General features: G+C 44.9%; 1 protein-coding gene across 6 annotated transcripts in view; it reads right to left on the bottom strand.

The window, feature by feature from the left end:
• Positions 1 to 15,639, bottom strand: part of tmem269 (transmembrane protein 269) — a 34,722-nt gene extending 19,083 nt beyond the window's left edge. For 2 of the 6 annotated variants that reach the window (XM_052485073.1, XM_052485074.1), the window contains exons 1-2: positions 875 to 899; positions 437 to 497 (exon numbers count right to left, since the gene is read on the bottom strand). In XM_052485073.1, the coding sequence (XP_052341033.1) occupies positions 437 to 461 (25 nt within the window). In that variant the 5' untranslated portion in view covers positions 462 to 497; positions 875 to 899. Of the gene's footprint in view, positions 1 to 436; positions 498 to 874; positions 911 to 15,424 lie in introns of those variants that run through there. The other 4 variants (XM_052485076.1, XM_035740165.2, XM_052485077.1 and 1 more) reach the window with 4 other exon arrangements.
• Between the last annotated feature and the right edge of the window lie 2,883 nt (positions 15,640 to 18,522).

The following is an 18,522-nucleotide window of genomic DNA, read 5'->3' as shown; positions in this document are numbered from 1 at the left end:
ATCTATATAGTCACATATATTGATGAGTAACAATATGTATTATCCACAGTATCATTTGAAAGTGGACAACCTGCTATAACTCTAATCTAGTACAAGTATTAAGGAAAAACGTGTTCTCAGATGTGAAAAAACGCCACTCACTTCCATGTTAGCTACAGCACCTAAACACAATTATTATCATCATCATTATGCCTAGTGGCTCATAGCTGTCCTCAACCCAGCTCTTCACATGCGTGGCTGTCTTTGACTTGACCCTTTGGGCTTGACTATTTCCATCTACTGTATCTACCCTCAAATACTACAGTACCTTACCACCACACTTATAAAACAGGTTACAAGTTTTGCATGATTCTTACCAGGACCTCCAGTGTTGACACAGATAATCAAAACCTTGTCATGCATGTTTGCCCAGGGGCACCCAAAAACAAGCACTTACCAGAGGATGGAGTTAGCAGAATCATGGTTCTCTCTGCGTCAGTCTGCCCACAGCACAGCAGCTGGAAAAAAGACAACATTTACGGACTGTTTCCAAGAAACAGATTAAGCCTAGTTCTGGACTGAAAATCATACTTAAAAGGAAATAGCATTTTCAGTTAAGTTTAGTTTATTAGGATCCCCATTAGCTGCTGAACATGCAGCAGCTACTCTTCCTGGGGTCCAGAGGAAATGTACAAATACATGACAAAGTACAGAACAGTAAGACAAAAACATCATAAGACATTACATTTTAAAAAGTTATTGGAAAGACAGACAACAAAAATGCTATTTACACACTTCATATATACAGTAAAGTTAAATTAGATCTTTAGAGAGGTGAGGCGCTGTGATAAAAAAAATAAAAAAAGATCAACAACATATTGTAAATTAAACTTACTTTTTGCCAGAGTAAACTCTGGTGGCTGAGCTTTCCACAATGACTTGATACATAACTGAGCGACGCATTTAGTGTTTTTGTATGTTTGGGTATCGTGACAAAATCCATCGTCACATGTCTGATGGGGTATGTACGTCTGTTTGAAGTGTATGCAAACAGATTATACAAGTGGTTAGGCATTGTCACACACGTTTCTTAAAAATTAGTCCATTTCTCCTCAACCATTAAACACTCATGCATGTTGTTGATGATGTTAGTTATGTGTTAAGGGCAAAGCGTGCTGCTAAAGTTGAGCCAGCTGCAGCTTTGCTAAGTCTTTCTTTGCTGCACCTGACCATACTATCGAACAGTAGTAAAGATCAGAGCCTGAATAACTAGTACAGTAGACGTGTCAAACACAGAACATATATCTTTTTTCACAACAGACATACCTCTCCCCATCTTCACAACAACTTTGTTAATATAACTTGACTATGATATCCTCCTAGGAGTTCAGCTTTATAAACGGTCACACCCTTTATGCACAACTCCAGTTGAGGTTTAGGTCTAAGAATGGTTTGAACCAAATACAATGTTTTTGTTTTTAGATGTATTTAAGACCAGTTTATTGTTAATTACCCATTCTGACACAAACACCTTGCTAAGAGTCTTAGTGAAAACACTGGCTTTAGGTGCTGATGTGTAGAAAGTGCAAACATCAGCATATATAATCATTTTAGCTTGGCTAATCATTTGTGGTACATCGTTTGTAAAAATAGAGAAGAGTAACGGACCAAGGCTACTGCCCTGAGAGATTCCGCACTGTACATATCTGATGTTAGAGAAGCAGCTTAGCCAATCAGTCATCTGAGTCAATACAGTACAAGTTGAGTGCCCTTCCCTAAATGCATGCTGAAAATCAGTAGTTTATAGTGTTATTTTTCAAAGAACAAGTTTTTGTTAAAAAATGACTCAGTTTACTAAGAACAGGCAGCAAACTGATAGGTTGGCTGTTACGGCCAGCAAAGGTAGTGTAATTACTTCCTTTGCATGCCTGTGGACACACACAAACACTTCATTAGGCTCTGGTTAAAAACATGGCAAAAAAGGGTGGCAATAAAGTCTGCTACCATTCCCAATAGTTTACCATCTAAGTTCTCTATACCTGGTGGCTCATCATTATTGATGCATAACAATTGTTTTTCCACCTCCTCCACACGAACATGACCAAATTCAAAAACAGAAATCCTTCTCTTTCATTATTAGATCTTCAATACACAAATATGATGGTTCACTGTTCAATGTTATTTCCACTTTACCAGTGAAACAGCCATTGAAATGATTGGCTATATCAAAAGGGTTTGTTATAAATGACCCATCAACTTAAAACAACTAGCAAACAGCTCAGACACTACACAAGACATGCCACCATGAGTGTCTTCACAGTCCAAGTCCAGAACAGACTCTGGGAAATGCACAGTATTACATAGAGACATGACTACATGGAACTCTATTCCACATCAAGTAGCTCAAGTAAGCAGTAACAACTACACCTTATGGAACACGGGCAGTGAAGAGACACACACACGATATTACAATGTATGGTAATGTACCTGATCCATCCTACTCAGCACCAAGGACTATGTGCACCAGGGAGGGCGTGGTTACATCCAGGCAATAGAACCTCAAAAGGTGTGAGGGGAAGCCCAACTAGCCACCGCACAAATAAACAGAGAGTGCATGAAGGTCGTTAAAGCGCTTGGCTGTGGCCAAGGAGAGCAACAAGGCCATCTTATAAGACAGAGTCTTAAGAGCCACTGTCTCCAGAGGTTCAAAGTGATCGCATATAATTACATCCTGAACCAGTGCCAAGGCCCATGATGGGGCAAGTGGCTTGGAGACCGGACGGAGACTCCCTTTGATAAAACGCGTCAAACCAGGGAGTCAGACCCGATTGTCGTCTCACCTAGTCCTACATGGCAGGCTGAGATCGCCACCAAGTATACCTTAACGGTGGAAAAGGCTGTGCCCTTGTTGAGCCATTCCTGTAGGAAGGGGAGAACGGCAGTGATGGAACAATGACAGTGGGCCAAGTCACGTCTCTTACACCATCTCTAATACCCTCTACTTCAGGTCGTAAAGACCGCTCTGAATTGTGGCAACCACGTTCGGAGGCAAGCTTTTTTTATTTGTGGCAGTTGCTCCCCTGGGGCGACTCCACATGTGGGCAACCTGTCCTGTGGAAGGGATATGGGACCAGCCAGGCCAGACAATGACGCCCTCGAAAGGTTCATTGTCTTGCATAGGAGTATTCTGAACCATCACCTTGGCCTATCGGCCTGTATGTAAATTGGAACCATTTGAGAACTGAACTTGGGGAACAGTGTTGACCTGCCTCAACTTCTGGGTCTTGAGATGGGGGCACCCTGTGCTACACCTCTGCCGTGTGTAAACGAGCTTGTGACCTGACGCAGGACTCCTAAGAAGACTCTGGTCGGCGAGGTCGGAGGAGCTCTGCTGGTTCCTCGAGCCCCCACACATTACACTAGGTGTGCCGCTTCTTCCATGTCCCTCCAAATGGAGCTGAGGTGGTCTCCGCTGCTCATTGCTTGGAGTGATGCCTGTGCCCTGAGGCAACGCGTTGCTGGTGAGCAGACGGTCCGTGTCCCTGGGACGGAGCTGCCGGAGAAGGCTACTGAGGCTTCTTAGGGATCCTCCAGTTCTGGTGACGACCTGGGTGAATGTGGGCGATCGAATGCACCATGATCCTCCCAAAAGCCTCAGCGTACACTTGAGTGGTATGGCCAATAAGGGGACTTTGCTTCTCCCGGTCGACGTTGCCAGCATTCACCAGGGAGTCCCACAGCCTACACCACCATGTAGACAGAAAGGAGGGCAGATGGTTTCACAGAGTGCCCCGTCTGAGCTGCAGATCAGAAATCCTTTCATACACGGACGCAGTGAAGCGGTCATTGGGTTGAGCGAGCTTGGGGGCAGAGGAAGAGGAGCTCAAAGCTGTCGGGTCAAGGTGCTCAGCCAGGGAAGGCTCCACAGGAAACGGGCTGAGCCATCCTGACGACTACATGCTGTGCATATCCAAGTGGCGGAAGTCAGGAAAAGTTGACTTGAGTGGATCTGCCCAAGAAGATTCCAACAAAAACACCAGATAGTCTGAGAATGCTGGTAAACACTGTCAGACGGATGTAGATTCACTCAGAGGAGATTCCATCCATCCTAGTCTTCTTGGAAGGTGGGGGAGGCGTGGGAAACTCAATGTCAAGGGGCGGTCAGTTATTGATTCCTGCACTACCTCTTTAGTCTAGTCGGGTAGCACAAACTAAGCAGAAGGTAGAAATTCTTCAGGGGAGGAATCCATTTTCTGGTCAGAGAGGGTGCTACCTGATGTCGACGAGAGCCTCCATAGAGTGTTCAGCGGTGAGGCAAGTAGTACAGAGTGGATGGGAATCTGTCCCGGACATGTAATGCCCGCACTTTGGAAGAGTAACACCTCGTTTCGACCAGACGGATGAAAGCAAATGGAATTACCGGGGGGCTAGCTAGCCAGAAACAGAAAGCTTTTATTTACCAGGGTGGTGGAAAAGAAATGCCATCTTTATACAAAACCAGTGAAAGGATTGGACACACCTACCCTTTCAGTTTTTTTCTGTATTTTTACTATTTTCTACATTGTAGAATAATAGTGAAGACATCAAAACTATGAAATAACACATGGAATCATTTAGTAACCCCCCCCCCCCAAAATGGTTAAACAAATCAAAATATATTTTAGATTCTTCAAAGAAGCCACCCTTTGCCATGATGACAGCTTTGCACACTCTCAACCAGATTTATGAGGTAGTCAACTGGAATGCTTTCCAACAGTCTTGAAGGAGTTCCCACATATGCTGAGCACTTGTTGACTGCTTTTACCTTCACCCTGCGGTCCAACTCATCCCAAACTGGGTTGAGGTCAGGTGATTGTGGAGGCCTGGACATCTGATGCAATGCTCCATCACTCTCCTTCTTGGTCAAATAGCCCTTACACAGCCTGGAGGTGTGTTTTGGGTCATTGTCCTGTTGAAAAACAAATGATAGTCCCACTAAGCCCAAACGAGATGGGATGGCGTATCGCTGCAGAATGCTGTGATAGCCATGCTGGTTAAGTGTGCCTTGAATTCTAAATAAATCAGACGGTGATTTGCTGGTGACACTATCACACCTCCTCCTCCATGCTTCACGGTGGGAATCACACATGCGGAGATCATCCGTTCACCTACTCTGTGTTTCACAAAGACACGGCAGTTGTAACCAATAATCTAAAATTTGGACTCATCAGATCAAAGGACAGATTTCCACTGGTCTGATGTCCATTGCTAGTGTTTCTTGGCCCAAACAAGTCTCTTTTTATTGGTTTCCTTTAGCAATGTTTATTTTGCAGAAATTCAACCATGAAGGCTTGATTCACACAGTCTCCTCTGAACAGTTGATGTTGAGATATGTCTGTTAATTGAACTCTGAAGCATTTATTTGGGCTGCAATTTCTGAGGCTGGTAATACTAATGAACTTATCCTCTGCAGCAGAGGTATCACTGGGTCTTCCTTTCTTGTGGTGGTCCTAATGAGAGCCATTTTCATCATAGCGCTTAATGGTTTTTGCGACTGCAAATTTTCAGAATTGACTGACCTTCATGTCTTAAAGTATTGACAGTGTCACTGTCACGACTTCCGCCGAGGTTGGCTCTCCTGCCTGTTCAGGAGGTGCTCGGCGGTCGTCGTCACCGTCCTACTAGCCACTACCGATCCCTTTTCGTGTATCTGTTGGTTTTGTCTGATTTGTTTTTACCTGTGTGTTGTTTAGTTAATTAGTGTCTGTATAAAATGTAGGTTGTCCCGCCCTTGTTTTGTGCGGGATTGTTTATTTTGTCATTCGTTTCGTCTGTCGGTGTTTTTGTGTTTATTATTCTCCGGTTAGTCTGTTATCCTGTTTTGGATAATTTCACCCTGTTTGTATTTGGGTTGACCGTGTTTATTTTGTTCACCGGAGAATAAACTTATTATCGCTATTTGCTCTCTGCGCTTGATTCCACTCACCTTGATTAGACGTGACAGAATCCCGCACCACCATGAAATCAGCAGGAGCAGCAGCGTCTCCTCTCCCATCGATGGAAGAGAGGGTCCTCCATCATACCAGCGTGATTCACCGGATTGGTTCTGCTATGGACCAAATGATGGAGAGAATGGATCGATGGGAGAGGAGTGGCCTCCCCACCTCATCTCTAGCAACCCCTTCTCCAGCACCTCCTGTTTCTGCGACCACATCTGGCTCTGGGGCTCTTCGGCTGACACTCCCACGGGAGTTTGACGGATCGTCGGCTGGGTGCCAGGGTTTCCTCCTTCAGCTGGAACTATACCTGGCTACCGTGCGTCCTGCTCCCTCTGGAGAGGAGAGCGTGTGCGCCCTCGTCTCCTGCTTGACTGGGTGAGCCCTCGAGTGGGCCAACGCAGTGTGGAATGGTCCGGACTCGGCTAAGGATAATTACCCAGAGTTCACCCGCCGATTCCGAGCTGTTTTTGACCATCCACCCGAGGGTCGGGCGGCGGGTGAACGGCTGTTTCACCTGCGTCAGGAGACGAGGAGCGTACAGGATTTTGCCCTAGAGTTTAGGACTTTGGCAGCAGGAGCAGGATGGAACGACAGGGCCTTAATTGATCATTTTAGATGTAGTCTCAGGGAGGACGTCCGCAGGGAGCTGGCATGTCGGGACACCACATTCACACTGGATGGACTTATCGATCTGGCTATCCGTCTCGACAACCTGCTGGCTGCTCGCAGGCGTTCGGATCAGGTCCTGTCGTTTCCAATCCCCAGCCCCCCTGTTCCTATCCCTATGGAATTAGGAGGTACGGCTTCGAGGGGGACCTCCTGCACCAGTTGTGGTTGACGAGGGCACACGTCCGACCGGTGCTGGAGGAACTCGTCTAGGAGTCGGGAGGACAGTCGGAACACTGCTCGATCACCCCAGGCGAGTAAGCACCAAACTCATTCAGAGCTTCCTGTCGGTCATGTGTTTGTATCGATTTCTTTCCCTGGGTTTTCCCCCTCTCTACAGCATAAGGCACTAGTCGATTCAGGCGCAGCTGGGAATTTTATGGCTCGTGGGCTTGCGTTAAGGCTAGGGATTCCCCTGGTGTCGTTAGATCGACCTTTCCCCGTGCACTCCTTAGATAGCCGACCATTAGGGTCAGGAGTAATTAGGGAGGCTACGGTGCCGCTGGACATGGTAACGCAGGGTGATCATAAGGAGCAGATTAGCCTGTTCCTTATAGATTCACCTGCGTTTCCAGTGGTGTTGGGGGTTCCCTGGTTAGCTCAACACAACCCAGTGATTTCCTGGCGACAGGGGACTCTTAAGGGATGGTCAGAGGAGTGTTCAGGTAGGTGTATAGGAGTTGCCGTTGGTGCGACTACGGTGGAGAGTCCAGACCAAGTTTCCACCGCCCGCATTCCCTCTGAATATGCCGATTTGGCTATCGCCTTCAGTAAAGGGAAGGCGACCCAATTACCACCTCATCGTCGAGAGGACTGCGCGACAAACCTTCTGGAAAATGCTGCACTTCCTAGGAGTCACGTGTATCCATTGTCCCAGGAGGAGACAGTTGCGATGGAAACATATGTTTCCGAATCGCTGGGACAGGGGTACATTCAGCCCTCCATATCACCCGTCTCCTCAAGCTTCTTTTTTTGTGAAGAAGAAGGATGGAGGTCTGCGTCCGTGTATTGATTATAGAGGTCTAAATTCCATTACAGTGGGGTTTAGTTACCCACTACCTCTCATCGCTACGGCAATGGAATCATTTCACGGGGCGCGATTCTTCACAAAACTGGACCTGAGGAGCGCGTATAATCTGGTACGTATCCGGGGAGGAGATGAGTGGAAAACCGCATTTAGTACTACTTCTGGTCATTATGAGTACTGCGTCATGCCATACGGGTTGAAGAATGCTCCAGCTGTTTTCCAATCCTTCGTAGATGAGATTCTCCGAGACCTGCTCGGGCAGGGAGTGGTAGTATACATTGATGACATCTTGATCTATTCTGCCACACGCGCGGAGCATGTGTCTCTGGTGCGTAAGGTACTTGGGCGACTACTGGAGCATGACCTGTATTGCAAGGCGGAGAAATGTGAGTTTTTCAAACAGTCCGTTTCCTTCCTGGGGTATCGTATTTCCACCTCCGGGGTGGTGATGGAGGATGATCGCATTACAGCCGTGCGTAATTGGCCAACTCTGACCACGGTGAAAGAAGTGCAGCGGTTTTTAGGGTTTGCCAATTACTACCGGAGGTTTATCCAGGGTTTTGGTCAGGTGGCTGCGCCCATCACCTCACTGCTGAAGGGAGGACCGGTGCGCTTGCGCTGGTCAGCAGAGGCGGGTAGAGCTTTCAGTCGTCTGAAGGAGCTGTTCACCAATGCGCCCGTGTTGGCGCATCCGGATCCCTCTTTAGCGTTCATCGTGGAGGTGGATGCGTCCGAGGCTGGGGTTGGAGCCGTGCTGTCCCAACGCTCGGGCGTGCCATCCAAACTCCGTCCGTGTGCTTTCTTTTCGAGCAAGCTCAGCCCAGCGGAGCGAAACTATGATGTGGGAGTTGTTAGCTGTAGTCAAGGCTCTGAAGGTGTGGAGACATTGGCTTGAGGGGGCTAAATACCCTTTTCTCATCTGGACTGACCATCGTAATCTTGAGTACATCCGGGCAGCTAAGAGACTAAATCCACGTCAGGCTAGATGGGCCATGTTTTTTACTAGGTTCCAGTTTACCCTCACATATCGGCCAGGCTCCCAAAACACCAAAGCTGACGCACTGTCTCGCCTCTATGATACCGAGGAACGGTCAGTAGAGCCAACTCCCATCATTCCACCGTCATGTCTCGTGGCACCAGTGGTATGGGAGGTAGATACTGAGATAGAGGGCCTCACGGTCAGAGCCGGCTCCTCCTAACTGTCCAGTAGGGACCAAGTACGTGCCGAGGGTGGTCCGGGACAAGCTGATTAGGTGGGCTCATACTCTTCGCTCCTCGGGTCATCCTGGTATCAAGAGGACAGTGCAGAGTCTGAGAGGGAGATACTGGTGGCCCACACTGGCTAAAGACGTGAGATTTTATGTCTCCTCCTGCTCAGTGTGTGCTCAGAGCAAGGCTCCTCGGCACCTACCTAGAGGGAAATTACAACCCCTCCCCGTTCCACAACGGCCGTGGACACATTTATCGGTGGATTTTCTTACCGACCTTCCCCCGTCCCAGGGAAGTACTACGATCCTGGTCGTTGTGGATCGGTTTTCTAAGTCCTGTCGTCTTATTCCATTGCCCGGTCTTCCTACGGCCCTGCAGACTGCTGAGGCTTTGTTTACCCATGTCTTCCGGCACTATGGGGGGCCAGAGGACATTGTCTCTGATCGGGGTCCCCAATTCACGTCCAGAGTGTGGAGGGTGTTTATGGAGAGACTGGGGGTCTCGGTTAGCTTAACCTCAGGCTTTCACCCCGAGAGTAATGGGCAGGTGGAGCGCGTTAACCAGGATATGGGCAGGTTTCTGCGGTCCTATTGTCGGGACCGGCCTGGTGAGTGGGCAAGGTATGTTCCATGGGCCGAACTAGCCCAGAACTCCTTACGCCACTCCTCTACTAACTTGTCTCCTTTTGAGTGTGTGATAGGTTACCAGCCGGCCCTGGCTCCATGGCATCAGAGTCAGACCGAGGCTCCTGCGGTGGAGGAATGGGTACAGCGCTCCAAGGACACCTGGAAAGCCGTTCAGGACTCATTACGGTTAGCGGGAGAACGGCAGAAGAGGAGCGCTGACCAGCACCGCAGTGAAGACCCCCGTGTTTGCACCGGGGGACAGGGTCTGGCTCTCGACCCGAAACCTGCCCCTCCGCCTGCCCTGTCGGAAGCTGGGGCCGCAGTGTGTGGGGCCGTTCAAAGTCCTGAGGAGAATAAACGAGGTGTGTTATAGGTTACAACTTCCTAGGTATTACCGTATTAACCCCTCGTTTCATGTGTCTCTCCTCAGGCCGGTGGTGGCTGAGGTGAGGTGTCTGAGGTCCCTCCGCCCCCTCTGGACATCGATGGGCCCCCGGCGTATACAGTTCGAGGCATTCTGGATTCTAGACGCCGGGTGGGGGGCCTACAGTACCTCGTGGACTGGGAGGGGTACGGCCCGGAGGAGAGATGCTGGGTTCCAGTGAGGGACATTTTGGACCCTTCTCTCCTGATAGAATTCCACCGCCTCCACCCGGATCGCCCAGCACCTCGTCCTCCGGGTCGTCTTCGAGGACGGTGGCGGCGTGCTGCGGGAGCCGCGCGTCGGGGGGTACTGTCACGACTTCCGCCGAGGTTGGCTCTCCTGCCTGTTCAGGCGGTGCTCGGCGGTCGTCGTCACCGTCCTACTAGCCACTACCGACCCCTTTTCGTGTATCTGTTGGTTTTGTCTGATTGTTTTCACCTGTGTGTTGTTTAGTTAATTAGTGTTAATTAGTGTCTGTATATAATGTATAATGTTGTCCCGCCCTTGTTTTGTGCGGGATTGTTTATTTTGTCATTCGTTTCGTCTGTCTGTGTTTTTGTGTTTATTATTCTCCGGTTAGTCTGTTATCCTGTTTTGGATAATTTCACCCTGTTTGTATTTGGGTTGACCGTGTTTATTTTGTTCACCGGAGAATAAACTTATTATCGCTATTTGCTCTCTGCGCCTGATTCCACCCACCTTGATTAGACGTGACAGTCACGCTGCTTTGTATGTTTCTATTTTTAGTTTGGTCATGGTGTGATGTGGGTGGGTATTCTATGTTGTAGGTTAGGTTGTAGGTTAGGTAAGTTATTGTTTTTCTATGTGTTTGTCCTGGTATGGTTCTCAATCAGAGGCAGCTGTCTATCGTTGTCTCTGAGAGCCATACTTACGTAGCCTGTTTTCCCATTTTGAGTTGTGGGTGATTCTTTTCTGTTTAGTGTTTTTGTTGCACCTTGCAGAACTGTTCGTTTGTCGGTTTGTTGTTTATGTTCCAGTAGTCATCTTTATTAAAATCATTATGAATACGTACCACGCTGCACTTGGGTCCTCTTCTCCTTCTCCCGACGACAATCGTTACAGATAGACTGTTGTTTCTCTTTGCTTTGAGCTGTTCTTGCCACAATGTGGACTTGGTTTTTTACCAAATAGGGATATCTTCTGTATAACAACACTACCGATTGGCTCAAATGCATGAAGAAGGAAAGAAATTCCACAAATTAAGAAGGCACACCTGTTAATTGAAATGAATTCCATGTGACTACCTCATGAATCTGGTTGAGAGAATGACAATATTGTGCAATGCTGTCATCAAGGCAAAGGGTGGCTACTTTGAAGAATATCATTTTTTAAATTTGTTTAACACTTTTTTTGGTGTTATTTCATAGTTTTGATGTCGTCACCATTATTCTACAATGTAGAATATAGTAAAAAGAAAAGAAAATCCCTTGAATTAGTAGGTGTAGGGCCTGTAGGACCTGCCTTGTTGACACTGCTGTCAAGAAGGTACAGCAGCGCCTTATCATGGACATACTTCTCCTCAGCTTAGCTACTGTTGTATCAATATGTTTTGACCGTGACAGTACAATCTAGGGTTACTCCAAGCATTTTAGTCATCTCAACTTGCTCAATTTCCACATTATTAATTACAAGATTTATTCGAGGTTTAGGGTTTAGTGAATGATTTGTCCCAAATACGATGCTTTAGAAATATTTAGGACGAACTTATTCCTTGCCAGCCACTCTGTCACTAACTGGAACTATTTGTTAAGTGTTGCAGACATTTCAGTCTCTGTAGTAGCTGTTGAGTCATCCGCATACATAGACACTCTGGCTTTCCTCAAAGCCAGTGGCAATTCATTAGTAAAGATTGAAAAAAGTAATGGGCCTAGACAGCTGCCTTGGAGAATTCCTGATTCTTCCTGGATTATGTTGGAGAGGCTTACATTAAACAACACCCTCTGTGTTCTGTTAGAAAGGTAACTCATTATCCCAATATAGCAGGGTGTGTAAAGCCATAACACATAGGGATGCACGATATCGGAATCGGACGATATTAGCCAAAAATGCCAACATTGGCCCGATGTCTAGTTTAACCCTGATGTGCAAAACCGATGTCAAAGCTGATGTGCATACCTATATAACGTAAGTCGATGACGTAATGAAAAAGACAGCGCTACACAGACAAAAGCAGAAAAATGCTAAGCGCACACTTCCAACAACTAAACAAGTTCAAGTCAAGCAGTCATTTGAAAGAGTAAGACATTTTCAGCGAGACAACTCAAAGGCGAAATCCATTAACGCCAAGATAATGGAATTCATTGCCCTTGACAATCAATCATGCTCTGTCGTGGATTATGTTGGCTTTCGCCGACTGGTCGAGCCCTGGTACACACTATTTTTCCAATTTTGCCCTACGGAGTTACACAGTATTGTTGAAACTCACATCCATGAGCTTGACTACTGACATTTGGTCCAGCGATGTCAGCCCCATGAGCATTATGGGTCTGACAGCACAGTGGGTCTACGAGGATTTCATACTGAGGAAAGCCGTATTGCATGCTCAAGAATGTGCTGGTTCTCATAACGCTGCTGCAATTTCAATGGCATTTGAGAACATGAACACACTACTGGCTCCATTCGAACAACTGACTCAGGAAATAAGCTCAAATGCATCTGCAGCAGACGTGATACCCTACCGTCTGTCATGGCAATGAAACGCCTGCTCAACAAAACTTTGACACATACCGTGGGGTTAAAACTTGAGGCTGTGAACAAGCGATTCGGTGGCATTCTCTCTGAGCCTCTTTACCATGCTCGATGCTAGGTACAAGGACCGCTACTTCGATGCAGACAAACAGGGTTAACGTGAAATGTTTCATACACAGCTGGACAAGATGGAGACAGACACAATGACAGTGCGCACCGAGGCCATGGACAGATAGCGCTGAAACTTCACTGCTTGACATGCATGATGAAATCCTGGTTTGGAATGAAATGATTGAACAGCACGGCAAGTAAGTGAAATAAATAGGTTTTGATTATGTTTTACTGGTAACGGGGACATACGTAAATGCCAACAAAATAACTTTTTGGCTAGTGTGGTGTGTGTAACCTTTAAGTAGTCAGTTAAGAACAAATTCTTATTTACAATGACGCCTATTCCGGACGATGCTGGGCCAATTGTGTGCTGCCCTATGGCACTCCCAATCACAGCCGGATGTGATACAGCCTGGATTCGAACCAGGGACTGTAATGATGCCACTTGCACTGAGATGCAGTGCCTTTGACCGCTTTGTCCGTGTGTGTTAACTATTTAACTGTATTAGAATGCTTAAAAGGCTGCACATATTTGTTTTGCGGTATCATTTTTTTGGGCCAAGAAAAAGCCCCCACAATCTTTTTATAAACAATTTCTCTCAGCCAATCATCAGTCATTTGTGTAAGTGGTGGCAGGTAGCCTAGTGGTTAGAGCGTTGGACTAGTAACCAAACGTTCACAAAATCGAATCCCTGAGCTGACAAGGTAAAAATCTGTCATTCTGCCGCTGAACAAGGCAGTTAACCCACTGTTCCTAGGCCGTCATTGAAAATAAGAATTGCCTAGTTAAATAAAAGGTTAAAAAAAATGTGCTATGCTTGTTAATGTCCGATATAGGCATGCTGAAAGTTTGTCAATTTCTTTACTGTAAAATAGCATTGTACCTGGTCAAACACAATATTTCCCAAAAGTTTACTGAGGGTTGGTAACAGGCTGTTTGGTCGGCTATTTGAGCCAGTAAAGGGGGCTTTACTATTCTTAGGTAGCAGAATTACCATTGCTTCCCTCCAAGCCCGAGGGCACACACTTTCCAGTAGGCTAAAATTGAAGATATGGCAAATAGGAGTGGTTGAAGTCTTCAACCAATGACCCGCAAGAGGGTGTGTCCCATAGTGAGATAAACCAGTCGACTAAGAGAACACTTTGCTGCATTTTGATTTGACTTTATATTCATTTGTATTATCTGTCCTAATGTATAGTCAACTTCATGACATATTACATTACAATAACTGCTATAACAATGGTGCACACAATCGTGCTATATTCAGAGCTCCAGGTTTGAGGTCTGTATTTGTCCATTATTGTAGGCCACAAGACAATTTCGCTACTTGTTCAATCCCCTGCAGTTGATAATTTACTGAGCCATCTAATTATTATTGTAGGGACTCTGATCTAGGCATAAATAAACACTGTAGGCCTATGCCTAAAGAAACTCAATCAACCACCAATCTCTCGAATAATTATATATCAAATGAATCTGTAGGAAACGTAATTGTGTGCTGCCCTATGGGACTCCGGAAACACAGATCACTGCACCTGTACATCATCCATCTGTAAATAGCTCATCCAACTACCTCATCGCCATACTTGGGGTAGCTGGGTAGCCTAGTGGTTAGAGTGTTGGACTAGTAACCGAAAGGTTGCAAGTTCATATCCCTGAAATGACAAGGTCGTTCTGCCCCTGAACAGGCAGTTAACCCACTGTTCCTAGGCCGTCATTGAATATAAGAATTTGTTCTTAACTGCCTTGCCTAGTTAAATAAAGGTAAAATACTGTTATTTATTTTGCTCCTTTGCACCCCAGTATCTCTACTTTCACATTCATCTTCTACACATCTATCACTCCAGTGTTTAATTGCTATGTTGTAATTATTTCTCCACTATGGCCTATTTATTGCCTTACCTCCCTTAACCTACCTCATTTGCACACACTGTATATAGACTTTTTCTATTGTATTATTGCCTGTATGTTTGTTTATTCCATGTTTAACTCTGTGTTGTTGTTTGTGTTGCACTGCTTTGCTTTATCTTGGCCAGGTCGCAGTTGTAAATGAGAACATGTTCTCAACTAGCCAATCTGGTTAAATAAAGGTTAAATAAAAAATGTACCAAGCCATAGCAGCCTCATCTATTATAGTCAAAAACGCTCCAAAATAAGACTATCAATTTAATTTTCAAAGGAAAATCTATTTCAAAAGCAATATTTATTGTACATTTTCAAAATATGAACTACTGCAAGTTCCTAAACACAGTCAAAGTAGTAGAGTATCTAGTTACAACAGATAACAAGTCGACAGTGGGCTCGGCAGTAGCCTATAGGTTGATCCGGTGGGTGTGCGCACACTACGCAGTTTCTTCAGCACCAGAGCCACGCGCATCTTCATAAATTCCTCGCTGGTTTACTACGTTCAATAGTCTATAGAATGGGTAAAGTTGGGCGCTAAACGCATAATTCTCACTGTAGATAATATTATTTTTAAATCTGAAATTATTTTCAAAATAAAAAAAACTAAATGGTTGCTGCAATTTTATTTTATACAAAGTGCGTCACACATTGAGAACAAAGTCGTCGATCCATAGCCTCTCTAAATAAAATTGACTGAAATGCTCATACAAATTGCATATGGGAGACAAAAGTCGGTTTTATGCACACTATGTAAGCTGATATGCGGTTAGTTTAAACAGTTGTACTTACCTGGAATGACCTAAAGATGCTGCTGAAATAGTGCAAATGATTGACACGTCTTGAATGGAACTAAATAATCGCATTAAATAAATCTCTCTTCTGTAATAGTTACTTCTTCATGTGTACAAAGTGACTGCTTATCACATTCCAATAATGACTCTCCTGTCCAAAGTATCTCACTTTGCGTCTGAGCGCGCCTGCTTTTAAAGCCCCATAGACGAATCCGCTAGAATATTCCACCGGATGTGACGCACAAACGGTCCATTCTTGTTCTGGCCATTGTAATGAACAAATTTACGCTACAAAACCAGAAGTATGTGGACACCTGCTCGTCGAACTTCTCGTTCCAAAATCAAGGGCATTAATATAGGGTTGGTCCCCCTTTGTTGCTGTCACAGCCTTGACTCTTTATGGGAAGACTTTCCACTAGATGTTGGAAAATTGCTGTGGGGACTTGCTTCCATTCAGCCATAAAAGCATTAGTGAGGTCGGGCACTAATGTTGGGCGATTAGGCCTGGCTCGCAGTCGGCATTCCAATTCATCCCAAAGGTGTTCGATGGAGTTGAGGTAAGGGCTCTATGCCGGCCAGCCAAGTTCTATACCGATCTCGGCAAACCATTTCTGTATGGCCCTCCCTTTGTGCACGGGGCATTGTCATGCTGAAACAGGAAAGGGCTTTCCCCAAACTATTGCCACAAAGTTGGAATCACAATTGTTTAGAATGTCATTGTATGCTGTAGCTTTAAGATTTCCCTTCACTGGAACTAAGGGGCTTGAACCATGAAAAACAGCCCCAGATCATTATTCCTCCTCCACCAAACTTTACGGTTGGCACTATGCATTGGGGCAGGTAGTGTCCTCCTGGCATCCACCAAACCCAGATTAGTCCGTCGGACTGCAAGATAGTGAAGCATGATTCATCACTCCAGAGAATGCGTTTCAACTGCTCCAGAGTCTAATGACGTTGAGCTTTACACCATTCCAGCGACGCTTGGCATTGTGCATGGTGATCTTAGGCTTGTGTGCAGCTGTTCAGTCATGGAAACCCATTTCTGATTAACAGTTTTTGTGCTGATGTTGCTTCCAGAGGCAGTTTGGAACTCGGTAGTGAGTGTTACAACCGAGGACAGAAGATTTTTACGTGCTACACGCTTCAGCACTCAGCGGTCCCATTCTGTGAGCTTGTGTGGCCTACCACTTTGTGGCTGAGCCATTGTTGCTCCTAGAGTTTTCCACTTCACAGTTGACCGTGGCAGCTCGAGCATGGCAGAAAGTTGACGAAATTACTTGTTGGAAAAGTGGCATCCTATGACGGTGCCACGTTGAATGTCATTGACCTCTTCCGTAACGCCATTCTACTGTCAATGTTTGTGTATGGAAATCGCATGGCGGTATGCTCGATTTCATACACCTGTCAACAACGGTTGGGCTGAAAAAGACAAATCAACTAATTTGTAGAGATGTCCACATACTTTTGTATATATAGTGTACATTATGGGAATATTATAATTATATCCATGTTTTGAGGCTATACTGTGTTTGTTTACATTTACAATGTTTACAAATATTGAAGTAAAACAAGCTTATATTTTCCAGTCCTGGTGGGATCTGACAGAACCAAGCTCACAAAGCATTTATAAATTATAGTCTTCAAGAATCAATGGGTATACATAATTCATTTATAAGTCCAAAAATTGATGTAGCAATTGCAGATTCCCCTTTAAGACGGTTAAGTTATTTTCTTCATTTGTCAACGTATGTTCCTCTGATATGTACTGAAAACAAAGCAAAACGCAAGTCTGAATGTTGTGAGAGGAAAGCTCTATTTAGAAACTCTCACTCTAATGCTCATTCATGCAAAGTGACATGATCACAAAATCATTTATTAGCAGGAAGGTCAATCAATACCCAATGATTTGGCACTCTATTAATCAATAAATCACTCACAGTATTTTAGATGCACAGTTGCAAAGAGAATAGCTTGACAATCCACCGTCAAATGTATTTTTATTTAGCTTGCTGTTCACTTTTTCATTCAGGTTATTAGGATACAGTAGTATGTTTTCTGACTTGCTGTTCACTTTTTCATTCAGGTTATTAGGATACAGTAGTATGTTTTCTGACTTGCTGTTCACTTTTTCATTCAGGTTATTAGGATACAGTAGTATGTTTTCTGACTTGGGGCTCACTTTTTCATTCAGGTTATTAGGATACAGTAGTATGTTTTCTGACTTGGGGCTCACTTTTTCATTCAGGTTATTAGGATACAGTAGTATGTTTTCTGACTTGGGGCTCAAGTCATTCCTCAAATTTGTTCATTAACGTTTTCTGAACTTGGAAAGATAAACATGAAATGACCAACATTAAGTAATGCAAAGAAAAGTTTACTCTAAAGATTAAAGGGTCACGTTTTCAAACCATGACTTACAGTGGCAGGAGACTACCAGTACATAGTCCTAACGGTTGTAGGGTATGTGACACTGCCTTCATTCTGTGATTGTTTTAGTACCCCACAGGAGAAAATAAACACATTCCACACATACACTCATTGCATTGTGGCTTCTGTAGCTCAGTTGGTAGAGCATGGCGCTTGTAACGCCACAGTAGGTTCGATCCCCGGGACCACCCATACGTAGAATGTATCATACTAAATCTAAATGCATATATTATTATTATTATTATATTAGATTTCTGAGAAAGAATTCAGTCCCCATGAGTTTAACCATCCAAATTTGGACTACATTGTGTGTAGACGTTGAATTTTTGATAACTGTCTGTGCCTCTTTGTGCATCTGTGATCAGTCTTTTTTTAGACACTATGGCTTACTGTAATTGTAGTTCGCCTGTAGGCTACACTGTACAGTACATGAAAGGAAACATGATACTACATATTTTCTAATGTTAACGTGAAGAAATGTACGTTTAGATATCAATTCAACATCAGGGTTGGGGTCAATTCCATTTGAATTCAATCCAATTCAGGAAGTACACTGAAGTTCCAATTCTCTCCAATGTTTTTTCAATAAGGAACATTTGAAATAGGAATTGGAATTTGGTTAACTTTCTAAATTGCCTGGAATTGAAATTGAGTTGACCACAACCCTGT

Source organism: Oncorhynchus keta, chromosome 28, assembly GCF_023373465.1.
Source record: "Oncorhynchus keta strain PuntledgeMale-10-30-2019 chromosome 28, Oket_V2, whole genome shotgun sequence".
In the NCBI taxonomy this organism is placed as follows: Eukaryota; Metazoa; Chordata; class Actinopteri; order Salmoniformes; family Salmonidae; genus Oncorhynchus; species Oncorhynchus keta.
The sequence above is the reverse complement of the archived record's forward strand: the minus strand, read 5'-3'. Positions and strand labels throughout refer to the sequence as shown.